Source organism: Cucumis melo, chromosome 10 (genome assembly GCF_025177605.1).
Source record: "Cucumis melo cultivar AY chromosome 10, USDA_Cmelo_AY_1.0, whole genome shotgun sequence".
NCBI lineage: Eukaryota > Viridiplantae > Streptophyta > Magnoliopsida > Cucurbitales > Cucurbitaceae > Cucumis > Cucumis melo.
Window position 1 is genome coordinate 2,407,653 of NC_066866.1, and position 16,150 is coordinate 2,423,802.

At 32.9% G+C, this 16,150-nt stretch overlaps 2 protein-coding genes across 2 annotated transcripts; one reads left to right on the plus strand and one right to left on the minus strand.

The window, feature by feature from the left end:
- Positions 1 to 6,214: 6,214 nt before the first annotated feature.
- Positions 6,215 to 7,558, plus strand: LOC103489174 (uncharacterized). The gene has a single exon (XM_051090878.1). It carries the CDS (start codon positions 6,215 to 6,217, stop codon positions 7,556 to 7,558), a length of 1,344 nt encoding a protein of 447 aa, XP_050946835.1.
- A 633-nt stretch (positions 7,559 to 8,191) lies between these two features.
- Positions 8,192 to 14,378, minus strand: LOC103489175 (alpha-1,4 glucan phosphorylase L-2 isozyme, chloroplastic/amyloplastic-like). Its single transcript, XM_008448203.3, has 15 exons — positions 14,056 to 14,378; positions 13,700 to 13,935; positions 13,484 to 13,585; positions 12,822 to 12,998; positions 12,414 to 12,689; positions 11,864 to 12,135; positions 11,446 to 11,563; positions 10,925 to 11,311; positions 10,590 to 10,742; positions 10,235 to 10,363; positions 9,795 to 10,031; positions 9,601 to 9,677; positions 9,204 to 9,390; positions 8,603 to 8,803; positions 8,192 to 8,531 (listed from the first exon to the last, which is right to left on the minus strand). Exons 1-15 carry the CDS (start codon positions 14,282 to 14,284, stop codon positions 8,415 to 8,417), a joined length of 2,898 nt encoding a protein of 965 aa, XP_008446425.2. The 5' UTR covers positions 14,285 to 14,378; the 3' UTR covers positions 8,192 to 8,414.
- Positions 14,379 to 16,150: the final 1,772 nt, after the last annotated feature.

Here is a 16,150-nt window from a genome sequence, read left to right on the forward strand (position 1 = left end):
AAAGTTAACGGCTGAGATTTCATTTTCATATTTCTCACAAAATTAAATGAATAATCACTGAAAAAGTCACTAATTTAATTAAGTGTGTGGAAGAAAAGAAAGAAAGAAAGAAAGAAAGAAAAGAAAACAAATGCTCAATTAATTATATCGTTAAGCAGTTTAATTGATTGAGATAAAAGTTTATAATGATAATTGCGTCATTAAATACAGATATATATGTGAAACAAAGACACCAATTACTTTGATGATGCCAGATGTATAGAGAATAAGACCTAACTTTTGTCCCAACACTCATACTTTATATTGTAGTATATTATTAGCTAAGTTTAACTTTTTTGGAAAATAATCATTTCGTGTCAAACTCTTTGAGTCCGTTAAACTTACGAGTATAGTTTAATCGTCTATCAATTTCAAGATTGAAAGAAGGTAACATCATAATATCCATGAGAAGCCAATATATGAACAATGACGTAGGTTGAAAAAGGGACTAACAAGCTTAATAACTATTAAGCTATCTACAAGTATTAAAAATTAAATAGTTTTATTTATATATATATTATGTAAATACGATAAATCTGAGGGGTCCCTGAACCTATACTAAATCTGTCGGTGGATATAAGTAACGTTGTTCCAATTCTAATGGATAAAATAGAAAGAAAAGTTAGTATAAGTAGTTGTCATATCCCATATTTTCATAAACAAATCATGAGCATAGGTGAGGGTTGCTAGGCCGACTAATCATGTTAATTAGGACCTAACAATCCGAGATGATGGTACAAATAACAACTATTCTCTTTGATGGATAAGATGCAACCCTTTGCCAACCGACGAATGAGTATGGCAATAATGTTGGAAGCTATGTGAAGCAGAAGCAATCGAGCCTGTAATGGATTAGTTGTAGTTAATTTAAACTACATATAATACATAGCATAATTCATCGGACTCTCTCAAGTCAATTTTGAGTTTTTCTTTTCCCTAGATCTTATAAATACTTAAACTTTTTTCATCCATAACAATTCCATTGTATATAAGATTAATTGAGAGTGAAAATATAATGGTTGATAGAGCAAATGTGAAAGGATAGTTGAACACACAAAAGAAGACAAAATAAACCAAAAATAAAAACAATGGTTTTTTGTCTTTTACAATAATGACATTATTGTGTGTAAAAAATAATATAATGGACAGATTAAAAAACAAACAGATATTTGTGATGATATGAAATAGTTTAATTGCATCTGTTTTATTATTCTTTAACCTTAGGGTGAAATCTTATCATCTATCTCTTTTACCATTTTGTGAATTATAACGCCAAATAAGTAAAAGCCAAAAGCAAAAGAGAAAGAACCCACTACTGCACGTGTAAGTAACATGTTCAAGTTGTTGCATCATAATATTTTGAACAAGATAAAAAAAAAAAGAAAAAACTAATCACATGATTTAATATTAAATAAGATATATGAAAAAAATCGAAAACAAAAAAAAATCCGTCAAAATATCAAAATCATACCGCCCAATATCTTTGATGTACCTAAATCTAAATCATCTTTGTTTGAAAATAATATACGATTATATTTTATATTTAGCACACGATCTCGAACCAATTAACTTTTAAAAAAATAATAAAAAGATCTTGATTTCAAAATATGTAAAAGGAGAATAAAAAGATCACAATTTAAAAAAAATGCAAAAGAAAAATTACAGAAGAATAAGAAAATAGAGATGATGGAAAGAAGAAGAGGAATATGAGGAAAAACAATCTAAAATATTTAAAAATATGATATTTTCGATTTGATCATAGAATTGTAAATATTTTAATATTTTATTATATTTATGAAAATTATCTGTTATATTTATTTAGTCTCATAAATATAATTTGTATATATATGTGTGTATATATATTTCTGAGTAGGAATTTTCTTTTTGAAAGAATAAAACTAAAAATAGATTGAGCAATAGTGGTTGGAGTCAAAGTTTAGGGAATCAAGTTTTTGGCACATCAAAACAACATTTATTAGAGATGAGACCAATTACGGATGGATGTGTCTTTAATAGATAAATGGCAAACAAAAATGGGTACGACGTCTCTTTGTTATTGGTATTGAATTCTATGGTGTGATTAAATCCGTAGTTAAAATCGAATAAATTTGATTAATAGTTGTATTGGGTCTAAAATGGTAAATTGGGTTTGGTCCGAATAAGTTAAGTTTATCGGGCTCAACTTCCAATTCAATACAAGTATAAATTTGAGTTCAAAGAAGAGTTTGAACTCTTAAGTCCAAGTCCAAGTCCAAATCCGAATTCAATTAGTAGTTCCAAAAGACAATATAATCGAGTACCACCTAAATATCTATGGAAGCTTATAAATACGGATTTTGTGCTTCATAAAAGTAGAGTTTGAACTTAGGTCTAGAAAAGGAGGAAGCCAAATTTATCATTGACCAATGGTTTTGAAACAATTTAGTGGAAAGTTGTTTTTAAGATTAGATCAAGAGATTTTGACCTAAAAAATTCATTTTGAGCTCTATATTTGAAAAATGTCCTTAAGTTTGAAAGGAAGGACTTTAGAGATAATTACGGGTAGTTTTACCATTTTCGTGGTGATAGATAGAAATACACATATTAATATTTTTTTTTTATATTTTCAAAGTTTCTTTAACGAATGAAAAACATAAAGTTTATTAGGAAAAGAGAATACATTTAATATAATCTTTCTTTTATATTTTCAATTGGAAATAGAAAATTATTTAATATTTAATATAAAGTTTTTCTATTTTCATTTAGAGATAGAAAGTGACATTTGATTTCGTAAGATATTCTATTTGAAAATGTTCAAACAAAATATATGAAATATATTTCACAACAACAACCATCATCGTTTATATAAATTAAAATAAACGATTATATATATCACTATGTACATTTATTATTTGAGTTGTGTGTCTAAGAACCCTTTTCATTTTCATCTCGTTTGGAACTCATATTGTCGATCGAATGAATGACAAGTAAAAGAACGACATCAAAAGCTTCATCATGTGCCTGACGCTAGGAGCTTTGCCCTATGCTCCATCGTCTGTTTGCAACCACCACCGAGAAGGAGAAAAAGAGAGAGGGGAGGGAGAAGAAAGAATGGGGGAGGAAGGAGGAGGAAGGAGGAGGAAGGAGGAGGAATAGTGAGAAGGGAGGAGGAAGAAGGAAGAATAGGGTTTTAGAGGTTTCATTTATAAATGAAACCCACAATTCTCGAGCGGGAGAGAATCAAAACATTAAATTTTATTTGTTTTACATTTATTTATTTTTATATTTATATTAGTGATTCAAACCCTAAATTATAAATCACCACTAACTTAAAAAAAAAAATTGAAACTCTAATATAAATATCAAAATCTAATATAAATATAAAAAATCGAAACTTCAATAATATTAAAAATTGAAACTTTAATAATACTAACTTTAATATAAAAATTGAAACCCTAATATAAATATAAAATTTGAAACTTTAATAACATCTTTAATAAATTCTTTTTTTTAAAAAAAAAAATGAAAGCTCGAAGATATTAAGGTAATAAAAACCATATTTTAAGGCTCTTTATGTACACTACTTAAATAATATTTATAAGTAACCAAAGATATGGTTACAAAATCAAAATAGTTGGAAGAATGAATTTTGATATTTAAATTTGATGGAACTTTAATTGGATAAATAGTTATCCATTTGAAAATATAAGAAGTAAACTTCACCTAATAAAGTAGAAGAATGATCAAGTTGAGGAGGTAGAAGAGATGTTTAACAAATAAGTAAACAAACAATGAAATTAAGGGTTTATATAGAAATGAAACCAATTGATTTTTTTTGTTTTCCTAATTGAATTCTCTTTTCTGCCTTTTTCTTTAATACACTGGAATAACAGAACAATGGAATAATAAATGTTATAAAAGTAGTGCTAAAAAGAATATTAAAAAAGTAATCACAAATATAGAAGGAAAAATTGGGTCAACATTTTGATTATCCCCATAAATAAATATTATAAGATTGCTATAATTAAAACCCATCCAATAATTTTTAGATAAAAAATAATAGTTTTGACAAAAGGATAAAATTAAAATACTATCTTTCTAACCCATAAGAAATAATAATAATAAATTTATTATCATAAGATCGAGTGTTTTTAAATATATCCAAATATTTATAAAATATAGTAAAATAATACGATCTACCATAAACTATGATATACCATACTTTGTTGTGATGAATAAGAAATAGTAATCTATGTTAGATGATATTTTGATCTATTTGTAAATACTCTTAGAAAAATTGTTACTAATAATAATTTTTATTAAATTAATTAATTATTATTTTAAATAAAAAATGTTGAATATATTTATAATAGTAAAATTTTAATCGGGAGGTAATAGACCTAAATCAAAATTTATGGGACAATTCTTTTTCAAAAATTGCTTCTTTTTACTTAGGATAATCTAATCAATATCCATATAATTTATCTAGTTCAAGAACTGACAGTAGAATGTTGCATTACTTCATTAAAAAAAATATATAAAAGGTTACAAGCTTGTTTGACAATGGATTTATAGAATCTAATCTATTTTATTAATATAAAAAAAACATTTGTTAAAATCTTACTTTCTAAAATTTAAAACTTACAACGATATACTCTGAAAGAAAATTTTATAAAGACTTGAAGTGTTCTCCAAACATTCATCTGGAAAATAACAAACTTAAAATTTGAATGAATTAGAAAAAGAATCATTCCCCAAAGGCTTACAAAATTTCGTTTTTCTCTTCCAAAAATATGTATCTATAAAATTTATTTAACTAAAAAAGAAGAAGAATATTTTAAGAATCAGACTAGGTTAAGAGTATCAAGGAATATGATAGTGGTACGGTTGGAATGCATCAGAGATAGTTTTAACTTTCCAAATATAAAACAATGCATTTTAAACCTATATTTTAAAATGTACTACGTGAGAAAAGAAAGGCTTTAATGTAGGAATCAAGATCTTGAACTAAAGTAAATTGAAAACTTAATTTTTTTTTTTTTAAAATAAATTTAGATTTTTAATTTCAATTACTTATATATATATATATATATTTTTTTTTTTTTTTGAAAGGAGAAATTTATTAAAGAAGATACAGTTTTGATGTAGCTTTTGTTTTTGTTTACTTTTTGAAAGGGGAAAAATTTAAAACATTATAAAATCGGGATTTCTAAAACTTATAAAATTTTGATGTTTTTCTTAGTCTTGTTGTATATAAGTTTTTTAAGTATAATAATTATGAAAAAACATATGAAATTTCTATATCCATTACCATGAAGATAAGCTCATCCCAGCAACCAAAACATGACGATTTATAGGGATGGGATTAAAGCAATTAATGACTCTTTTGGGAAAAGAAAGAGAATAAAGTAATTACTTAATTTGTGTATCCCTTGAAGCCTGATAGCTGGAAAAAAAAAACGGTTGTAGAATCCGACCCTTTACTGCTCTGAAGTTACCAGCAAGACAAAGTCAAAGATACATTTTTATTTTATTTATTTTAATTATATATTTTATTTTATTTATTTATTTATTTACTTACTTTTTTTTTGTTTGTTATTATCATTTTAGTTGCAGTCTGCGATATCAGGCAGTTGCAAAGTTGCAACTCATCACATCTGTTGATTCTTGACGACCCCCACAAATCGAGACCGTCCATTAGAACAGCGAAAGGTTTTCTTATGGTTACACGTGCATTTCATCTTTTGTTGCCTTTTTCATTCTCTGCTTTCATGCATGGAATGGAATGGAATGGGAATTCTTCTTCTTCTTCACCCAACTATATAACAAAATTTTAGTGGAAGAGAGAGAGAGAATGGACTGAGAGGAGAAGACAGGAAGAGCCATGGTGCAGTTCTGATTCCTACTCTCTTCATCACACACAAAAGTTTGTTCCTACCAAGTTTTTTATTTTTCCTTTTCCATTCTTCCTTAATTTTCAGCATTCTAAGAAGGATGCGAATTGGCTATGTAGAAATGAAAGTTACTTTTTTTCTTTTTCTCAGATCTTGCTCTTCACCAAGATTTTCTCAATGATCGTTTCCTCACGCTAACAAAATCTGGAAACTTCTCTTTCAAAGATCAACAGAATGCAACATTCTACATATGTTGAAGTGATCTTTTTCTGTTCTAACTGATCGTTTTGAATTAATAACCAATGGAGAATTCTAAAGAAAACAAGTTTGTTTGTAACTTTTGTCACAAGAGCTTCACGTGTGGGAAGTCATTAGGAGGTCATATCAGAATTCACAAGAATGAGAAATCACCTCGAGTTGCTGGAAGGGAAAGAAGCAGCATGTTGAAGTTTCAAGTTCCGAAAGAGAGGAGAAGAAGCAAGAGAGATTCAGAATCGGAGGTTGGTAATGGGAATTCAGGGTATGGTTTGAGAGAGAATCCTAAAATAACACAGAGGTTTGCTGATTCAGGATTCAGTTCAAGGCAAGAGAAGTTTTGTAGAGAATGTGGACAAGGGTTCCAGTCCTCAGAAGCTTTGAGTTGGCACTTGGCTTGTCACACTGAAAACGAAAGGGAAAACAGAAGGTTTGAATACAATTATGGGATCACACATCATCGATCGGACATTCCTGAGAGAGTACGAGAGGCGGCTATTTGTTTGATGATGATGTCTAAAGCTCCGAGATTTTCAGGATTTGAAGATAACGACTCGGCTGCGGAATCCTCTGATAGTAAATCATCTTCTCGTTATTTTAGGGAAAGTGAAACATCTGCCTCCAACTCTAATGGGGGAGGGCTAGAAATGAAGGAAGTTACTGGTAGGATCAACAAGTTGGAAGTTTATGAATGCGGCGGCGGTGAGAATTCCGACTCTGAAAATTTCAGGAAAGAAGTCTGCAAGAGGGTTAAATTAAAAGTGTCTGTTCATCGGGCTCTTATGGATGAAGAATATGAGAAACCAGATTTCAAATTTGGAGTCAGAGTAGGAAGAGCAAGTGGAGATATTCTAAAGGATTCGATGAAAACTAAGAAAAATGATGATCAAGTGCATGCATCTTCTTACAAGTACGAGCTAAGAAAGAGGTTGAAGAATGGATCATACAGTCCTGATCTCTGGGAGGGATCCAGCAAGAAGATCCCTAGTGAGATCTTTCGTTCTCATGACAGAGAAACCTATACAAGAATGAGCAACGGATGTGAATGGACGCATCAGTCAGGTGAAAACAGCGTAAATACAACTACCAATTCCATTTCCATACCATCTAGGGAGTTAATTGAGTCAAGCAATGGCAAAAACAAGGGTAACCAGGACACTTCTGGAAATGAAGAGAAGAAATTGGGGCCCAAAAGAAAACATAAGTGCCCAATTTGCTTCAAAGCCTTCAAATCAGGCCAGGCTTTGGGGGGTCATAAGAGGTCCCATGTGGTCGGAAGTTTAGAGGATGCTTCTATAGTGACAAGGCAAGAGTCCAATGGGATGGCTGGTCTATTTGATCTAAACGTTCCTGCTCCTATGGAAGAAGAGGAAAATGGGAGATGGGGTTAATTGCATTAGTAGGTTGGAGGCAACTAGAAAAGAAGGGCTAAGTTGCTGATGAGGCTGACCAAGGGGATCCAGGGGCATATATCTACCAATCCAATAATTACAGGCAAGTCTGTGATAATTGCTTCTATCCTGTCCTGATAATGTGAGGTATAAAACTTGCAAATGAAGTTTGTAGGGCAAGTTTTTGGCATTTGTTTTTTGTCTTTCTCATTCTTTTAGGTTCCTAAACTTTTTACTCATTTTTTATTTTTTGGACACAGACATAAGAGCTGAATCCTCCTCTTTTTCAAATGTATTGTCATGTCCAAATATTTGGGCTTTAATTAGCTTGAAGATGGAGGAGAGATTACATAATTCTTAAAATGCGATGTCAATTTTTTATATCCTTCTAATTTCTAATGCAGAGAACTTCGGACCAATTTCTCTATTTTTCTCTTATAGTTTCTGTCATGAATTCACTCGAGAAGTCAAGTGACTTCTAGGAATGATCCTGAATTATGTAACCAAACCCAAACAAAGCTCAGAGAATGGTAAATTGATTTCACCAGCAAATTTATGTTATTAACCCACTCTTGATATTTATTAATAGGATTGTGTCCGGTGCGCCCCGGGAAAAAATATTTATTAATAGGATTGTGTCCGGTGCGCCCCGGGAAAAAATATTTATTAATAGGATTGTACCGGTGGTTTAAGTTCTTCATTGACGAACTTCTTAGCAATCAAGTGGCTTTAATTTTGAATGGACTAAAATATTTGAGTCTATCTCCTGTTTCTATCTTCCCATCTCATTTAGTAATTACAATAGTAATTAGCTGGAGAGCGATTTTTATAGGAAAAGGAGAAGAAACAAAACCTTTTAAGATAGCAATAGTGGAGAAATCTTCCATATGTCCCTTGCATACTCATGAATGGTTCTATCGCTGCTGAACTTGTATGAACCAGCCGTGTTTAAGATCGACATCTTGGTCCATCTCTGCACAGTACAAGTAAATGATCAAGAGATTACCAACATGGTTCACTAGAGAGTATAGAATGTGTTGCTACCTTTTGATCTCGATAGGCCTCATCAACCCTGTCTTGGCACTCTATGTAACTAGGGAAGTCCTTGCCAACGAGGAAATAGTCTGCCCGACCATAACCTTCATTTCCCTCCAAAGAGCCCATGAGTTCTTCATAATTATTGGAACCAAAAACCCCACTTCTGACGAAAGCCTTCACTTCCTCAAACCGTGGGTCAGGAACAAACTACGCACAAAATCAGAAATCAGAATGATGAAATTTGCAACCAAATTTAGTGGAAGAAATTTGGTTTTCCTTTCCAGTATTTTGCTTTTCAAAACTATGAAAAACTGTTGAGTTAGTTTTTGATCGACAGCGAGCTGTCGCCAAACTGTTGTAACATTCTTTTCATAACTTGGTATAAAAAGAAGGGGAAAAAGTCACAAGATAAAAAGAATCGTAACACTTGCCAAATGATCTTAAAATTGAAATAATTACATAAGCAAACTACATCTTGGTCTAACTTGTCACGTTATATCTCCTTGGTGTTAATAGATTAAAATATCTATTTAAAATTCTGTTACCAAAAAGTAAAGAGTTCTACTATTGAACCTGCTGGGTTGTTAGCAAAGAATTTTAAGCTTACCTTGCCTTGAGCTCTTTCTTTTCTTAGGGTAGCAATTTCATGAGCCCTTGCACCAAAGAGGAAAAAGTTGTCTTCTCCAACCTCTTCTCTTATCTCCACATTTGCCCCGTCTAATGTTCCAATTAGTACACAGCCATTCATTGCAAACTTCATGTTGCTGGTACCACTGGCCTCCATTCCAGCCGTGCTTACCGAAATCAATTACGAGTCAGGCAAAAAAACAGTGCAGAAGTTAGTACCAAAGCCAGAAAAGTACTATTGAAGATCAACCTTCTAAATCAACTGTAATGGCTCCAAAAGGAAACTTTCGAAATAATTTTTTATTACTTTAGTGTCTGGTCGGATTAGATTGAACTTGAAGGTAGAAAGGGAATCCAAACTTGTCGAATTTTACTACCTGATATGCTGGGAAAGGTCACTGCCAGGAATGAGCACTTCTGCCACACTCACATTGTAATCTGGAACAAACACTACCTATAAAAAAAACGAAGTTTTAAAAGCCCGAACTGCAAAGTTAACGTTGGTTTCTCTAGGTGCAAACACTTGTGAGGCAAGAGAACAATATTTGATCATGTTTGTCTGCACCAATACCTTTAAAAGGTCTCCTATATCAGGATCGTTATTGACGGTAGCTCCAACATCAGCAATGAATTTCACAATCCTTTTCGCCTGGACGTATGTTGCAAATGCTTTCCCCCCAAATATACAGACTCGAGGAACAAACTTTGCTTCTCTTTCCTCCAAAGTCATTTCTTTCATTTGTTTATAACGATAGACAATCCCCAGGATGTTCAACAACTGTCTCTTGTATTCATGGATGCGTTTTACCTTGATATACATATTCTTGTGTTAATTCTTGAAGAATATATGCAGTGATAGTTTTATTGGCAACGTGGTTGAAATAAACTAGCAACTGATCATCATCACTTTGGTCGGTAATACAAATGAGCAACAGTTTTTACTTCTGCAGCGTTAAAAATTTTGTTTAACTTTTTGTCTACAAAGTAAACTATCCCAGGACAGAAAAGAACCTGTACGTCAAACATTGCATCAGGGCTGACTAAATAGCCAGTTTTTTCTTTAAGAAAAGAGACAACTTTCAATTTGTTTATTCTTTTAGCTTCCTTCCACATGGACTGAAGATCCTCGTTATCAGCGAACTGCACATACAATCGTCAATCATATTAATATCATATCTAAATTGCTCAAGCTACAAGATAGTTTTCAGTTTATCCAGTACTACGAATAAGGAAGTGAAGCTCGCTCCACCTAGAATTGAACATGATATTTATGAAACTAGATATGGAAAATAGAAGTTAAGTTTATCTGTTGGATAAATCCTCACTGAAGTAGAGACTTGAAAGTTCGTTTTGTAATCAGTTTTACCTTTCGGAGTATTGCTAGTTTCTCAGTATCTGTCACCCAGTGCTTTGTTCCAGTCCACTTGGTGATGATTTTACTCAGATCCGGATTGCAAAAACGAATCCATCTTCTTGGTGTCACTCCGTTCGTTTTGTTTTGAAATTTCTCAGGCCACAACTGACAGTACATATATGCCAAGTGATTAAAATTCAAAGTGGAACAATTTCTAGTAGAAGAGATGGATGGAGATATATGGTACTCAATTAAATGTCAGAGAAAGTGAACTTTTAATTGGAAATAGCAATAGTCCAGAACAGGATGTTGCTAGTTTGAGAGGGCTTTGCCATTATTGGGACTACCTCATAGAAGTCGCTAAAAACTTCGGTTCTAACAATTTCACTGTGAATTTCAGCAACACCATTTACAGCATATCCACCAACAACAGACAAATTAGCCATGCGAATCATCTTTGGCTGTTTTGGATCAACTTTAAACGAAACATCTATTTTTTTTGCAATACTCCCGTCTTCAGATTCCTCTTCTTCTTTACCAGGTAACGATTCCTCATCCAGAATTTCAGCTTCCTCAATGGGATCAACTGCCACCGCAGACTCCACTGAATTTACTAGCAGTTCCATTACCGAGTCTGGTAATTCAAAATTTTCTAGAACTCTCATTTCCTTCAGCTTTTGTTGTAATAGCTCATGATCTTTTATGCCATACTTAGCAACGATGGAATGGATAAGCTGAAGTCATGAAGATAAAAACATATCATCACTTCATTTACCGAAAGACGGTAGATACATCTAGGAGAATTTGGCGCGCTTGTGTTCATATCCGAGCTCAAAAGATAATATGGGTCAAATTATTGTATCTTTACCTCCTCGTCGATCATTTCAATTATCTGAACATGTCGAGGAAGTAATTCCTGCATGAGGGCGAAACCCCATTTTTCAAGCGCCTCCGGCAGAACTGTATGATTTGTGTAGGCTACAGTTCTGGGAAAGAAAAAGTAGGGGACACACAAAACAAACAAAGAAACATAACATTAAGATAATTTGGATATTCAGTTGTTCATAAATGACATGAAAGGGTATAAACTGGCAAACTAAATTCAATGAGGAAAATGGATCACAGTATATTTTATAGGTTTTTTTTAGTTCAACAATTGGAATGGTCGAAAGATCAATTGGTGATGCTTGATCTACCAATCCAAATTGGCCACAACTGATTTTATGGTAGTGTTCACCGTACTAGCAAAAGTACTTACATGCCAGCAAACAACAACTAGAAAATACCTACTAGTGATGTCCCAAGCTTGTTTCCAGGTTAACGCTTTCACGTCCATCAATATTCTTATCAGCTCAGGGATACAAAGTGTGGGATGGGTATCATTCATCTGCACAGCAACCTTTTCTGGAAAACTTTCCCAGTCCAAAGCCTCCCCGGATCTCCTCTCAAAACGTGCGACAATATCTTGAAGGGAAGCAGAGCACAATGTGTATTGTTGTTTCAATCTAAGAGTCTTTCCCTCCAGTGAGTCGTCTCCGGGGTACAGAACGTAACATATCTAGCAGAGCAGGAAAATAAAAATTTCTCCATTTATCCACTTGGAGTAATGAAAAATACGATGAATAATTAAATTTGAATATGGCTAGTAGTGCGAAAATTTCTAGAAACAGTCAGTGTACTACTATTTGTTTGTGCGTTCTGATTCTATTATTTTAGGGCAATCAATATCCTAAGTAATCCGGAATTTTCACTGAAAAATTAGAAGCTACATAGGAACTGAGAAGATGGTAAGAATAGAAACAGAACTTCAGCAGGAAGATCATAGAGTTTACATACCTTTTCAGCTTTCTTTATGGCCGCATATGCATTGGCATGATTTCCAACGTTGAAAGAACTCAAATCAAATTGCTCGGGAGCAACCTTTGTGGACCACAAACGGAGGTTTATGGTGGTTTTAGTTTTGTAACCTGGTATTGGAACATCGTAGGCAACAGCAGTGATATCTTCTCCTCCAACCCACTGCTTACTTCCATCCGCGCCGGAAATAACTTCACCATAGAATTTCACAGGATAGGAGATGTCGTTTCTTGCAATTTCCCAGGGATTGCCCATCTGATGAAACAAAAATTGATTAATCAACACAGGAATCATGAGACCACCAATCACGTTAATCAGCAGCAGTCAAGATTCATAACTTGCTTCCCAGCTTCTCCCAGACCGAAAATAGAATCAATACTACTGTACCTCTAGCCAATTTTCAGCCACTTCCTCCTGCCCATTTTTTGTAATGAGCTGTTTGAACAAACCATATTTGTATCTGAGTCCATATCCCCATGCTGGATAGTTTAGTGTTGCCAGGGAATCCAGAAAGCAGGAAGCAAGCCGCCCTAATCCTCCATTTCCTAGTGCAGCATCCGATTCCTGCAATTAAGATATCCGTTGACACCGAGCAAATGTAAATCCGTAAATAAATTAACGCACAGTACAATTCACGAAACTCTTCCATTTGAAGGAACTTGCTGCTTTTAAACTCTGCCACCTTCTTTGAGGCAACATTAATCTTATTTTAAGAAACGATACTTAAGAATATTAAGAGCTCTAAATATGTTACTCATTCAGAGTAGTTTATCTCAAATTTGAAGTAGTCTCATCCATAAGACGGTAGTAGCCTAGGTCTCTCAAGCCTTTGTCGTATTATTATGATAGTTTCTGCATTCCATTATCAAACTCGTGTAATTCACATCATTATGAAGCCACCAGAAATTGACAGAAAACGTTCTTCCCTCTCCTATTTTAAGTTATAACTGCTAATTCAGTTTGAGGAACGCCAAAATCCCAGAAATTGAAAGTCGTTCACGAAGCAGAAAACAAAGAGACAAAGTGTAGTTATCCGATATATCTCTCACCTGCCGTGCTATCTCCTCGAGATTATATCCCAACACTCTTAAAGCATCTGCATAAATTCCTGATAGTTCCAAATTTCCAATTGCGTTTAGCAATGCTCTACCCTGCAATCAAACACTAAAAATCGTATAAATTCACATCAATAATAACTAGCCAAGCTTCTCACAGATTCAAAATAAGTTCCAAACTATAATCAGTGACTCGATGTAGACAAAAACCTGTAAAAACTCCATCGACAGATAGTAGGCTTGTTTCACATTCATCCTTTCATAGTACTCATACGTAGCATTCCAGTTAATGATAAGCATATCACGAACACTTTCAGCAGTTGCATAATACGCCTTAGAAAGCCCAAAGCCTTCGGGAGAGAAAGAAGGCGTGAATTCAGAATGATACTTAATACTCGCAGCAACGGAAGCCGAATCCGGAAGAAAGCTATCGAAATCGTCTACAACTACATACAGAAACAAATAATTTTAACGATTCGAAATATCAATTCCTTTTAACAACCACATTTACATTCACATCATCATCGGAAAAAATAAAAAATGTCAAGTCAGTTTCGCGCTATTACCTCCTCCATTGACCGGCTCCTTCAATTCTTTCTGTTGATCCTTGGCTACGTTACTAATCCACAGTTTCCTTCTTGTAGAACTGGGGAGTGAAGTTCTGAACAACAGAAGCCTGGTCCAGTTGGTCCAAAAGCCAGAGTCTGAAGAAGTGATGGTGGAAGGGAATTTGAATTTTGAGAGGTGTGGATTATTGGAATTAAGGGAGGAGGATGATAATCGAAATGCTGCCATTGTTGGTGTGTGTGTGAGGAAGATGAATAAAGAAAGGAAGTTATTCAGTTTCTTATCTTCGAGTATATCTGAGTGAAGAGTTCTTTTCTTTTCTTGGTGGTTCATACACAATGCACGTTGTAAGCGCGGGAGATAGAGGCCAAACCTCCTGGTGGGACCCTTCATCTTTTCCACGTTTTGTTTGTATTTCTATTTTCTTTTTCTTATTTACATCTCTCAAAAAAATAAAAATAAATAAAAATATAACCTTTCCCAACATATTTATAAAACTATAATAAAAAAAAATTAATGGTTTTTGTTCTATAAAATATAAATAGTTTATCAAATTTTTCTATTTTAGAAAAAAACCCACTCAAAATAAATGTTACTTTTGCATGGACAAAATGTAAATTAACTATTATAAGATTATAATATTTTGTTATGTTTATAGATATTTTCAAAAAAAATTATAAGTTAAAATAATTTCCATCTAGAAAAGTATAAAATTTATATTTTGGAATTTTTTAAAGTAATAAATTTGTTTAAAATATCTATAAACATATCGAGGTAGATTTGTCTATCTAGGTCTATAACAATCTATAACTAATAGAAAGTAATTTTTTTGTTATATTTATAAATAATTTCCTTTTTCATTTGAACCGTTTTTGGATTTTATTAAATAGTAGTTCTAAGTACTCTTCTTTGTTGGTATTTGTACTTTTTCTTAAAAGTTAAAATAATCGATTATACAGTGATAGTATTTACAAGGATGTACTAATTTATTTTCACAATTTATAAAAAAGGTTAAAAGAAACTTTTTAGAAATAAAGTCATCCTTAACTTACGATATATTATTTATATTATATTCACAATAGTAACATTTAGTTTTTATTTTGATTTTTATTAAAAGTCTCGATTTACACCTTAGGTCAACGTTGATCAAAGATCGATGAGAATGTCGAGATGTTAGGTGAAAATGGTATGATTAGTTAACGTTGATTTAGGAATAATTATGTCAAATCTATTTGGGCAGCAAGCAAGGTGCCTAGGCAAGTTGTTCCTTGGTGTTTGGCGATGGGTGGGGCTGAGATCCGAGTGCTTGTTTTTATTGGTCATTGGTGGTGGGTCTCCTTTGCCTTCTTTCCAATGATATTTTTGCTCAATACAAGTTCTGTCCTTCACCCCTCTATTAAGAAAAATCTTCCTCTCATCGCTATAAAACAAAATCATCGAGGCCATTGAGGCCAACATGAATGTTGGTGAAAGTGAGCCAAATCCAATTGGAATTAAACTTTTTTTTTTCTTTTTGTTATCATTTTTAGTTACTACTATGTGACCATCAAACCTAACATGATAATGGTGAAAACCATGAGTATACTTATGCATTGCTTTTGCCTATAAAATTGAAGGATTCTTTACTTTGTAGAGTTTTAAGATAAGGCTTAAAGCTCATGGATGGGGTCAAGTTCATGGAGTACCAATATGAGACATAGAGGAGTGTATATTCCAGGCAGAAAATATCAACACTTTGAGGTTTAGGTCATATACCAATCAATAAATACCCGAATCATACTTGAACTAACATCTTGCAACCTTGAGTACACAAAACGTATCTAACATTGTTGTTGTTACGAATAACCAAAGGCTTGTGTTGTAGGGCATGCTTTTAAATAGTTCAATTTGACTATCCCAAAGGAAAAATTAGTTAATCTGATCCCACCTTACTTATTTTTGTGTCCAGTTGAACTAGTTACTATCCATACTAACTAAAGCGTCAATAAGCTTGGTACCACACAAATGAAAGAATCTCTTACGTAAGTTAGCTTTGAAGCGACCTAAAAGTAAACCCCACTAAATACCTACAAAAATACTTAATGTAGATGAAAG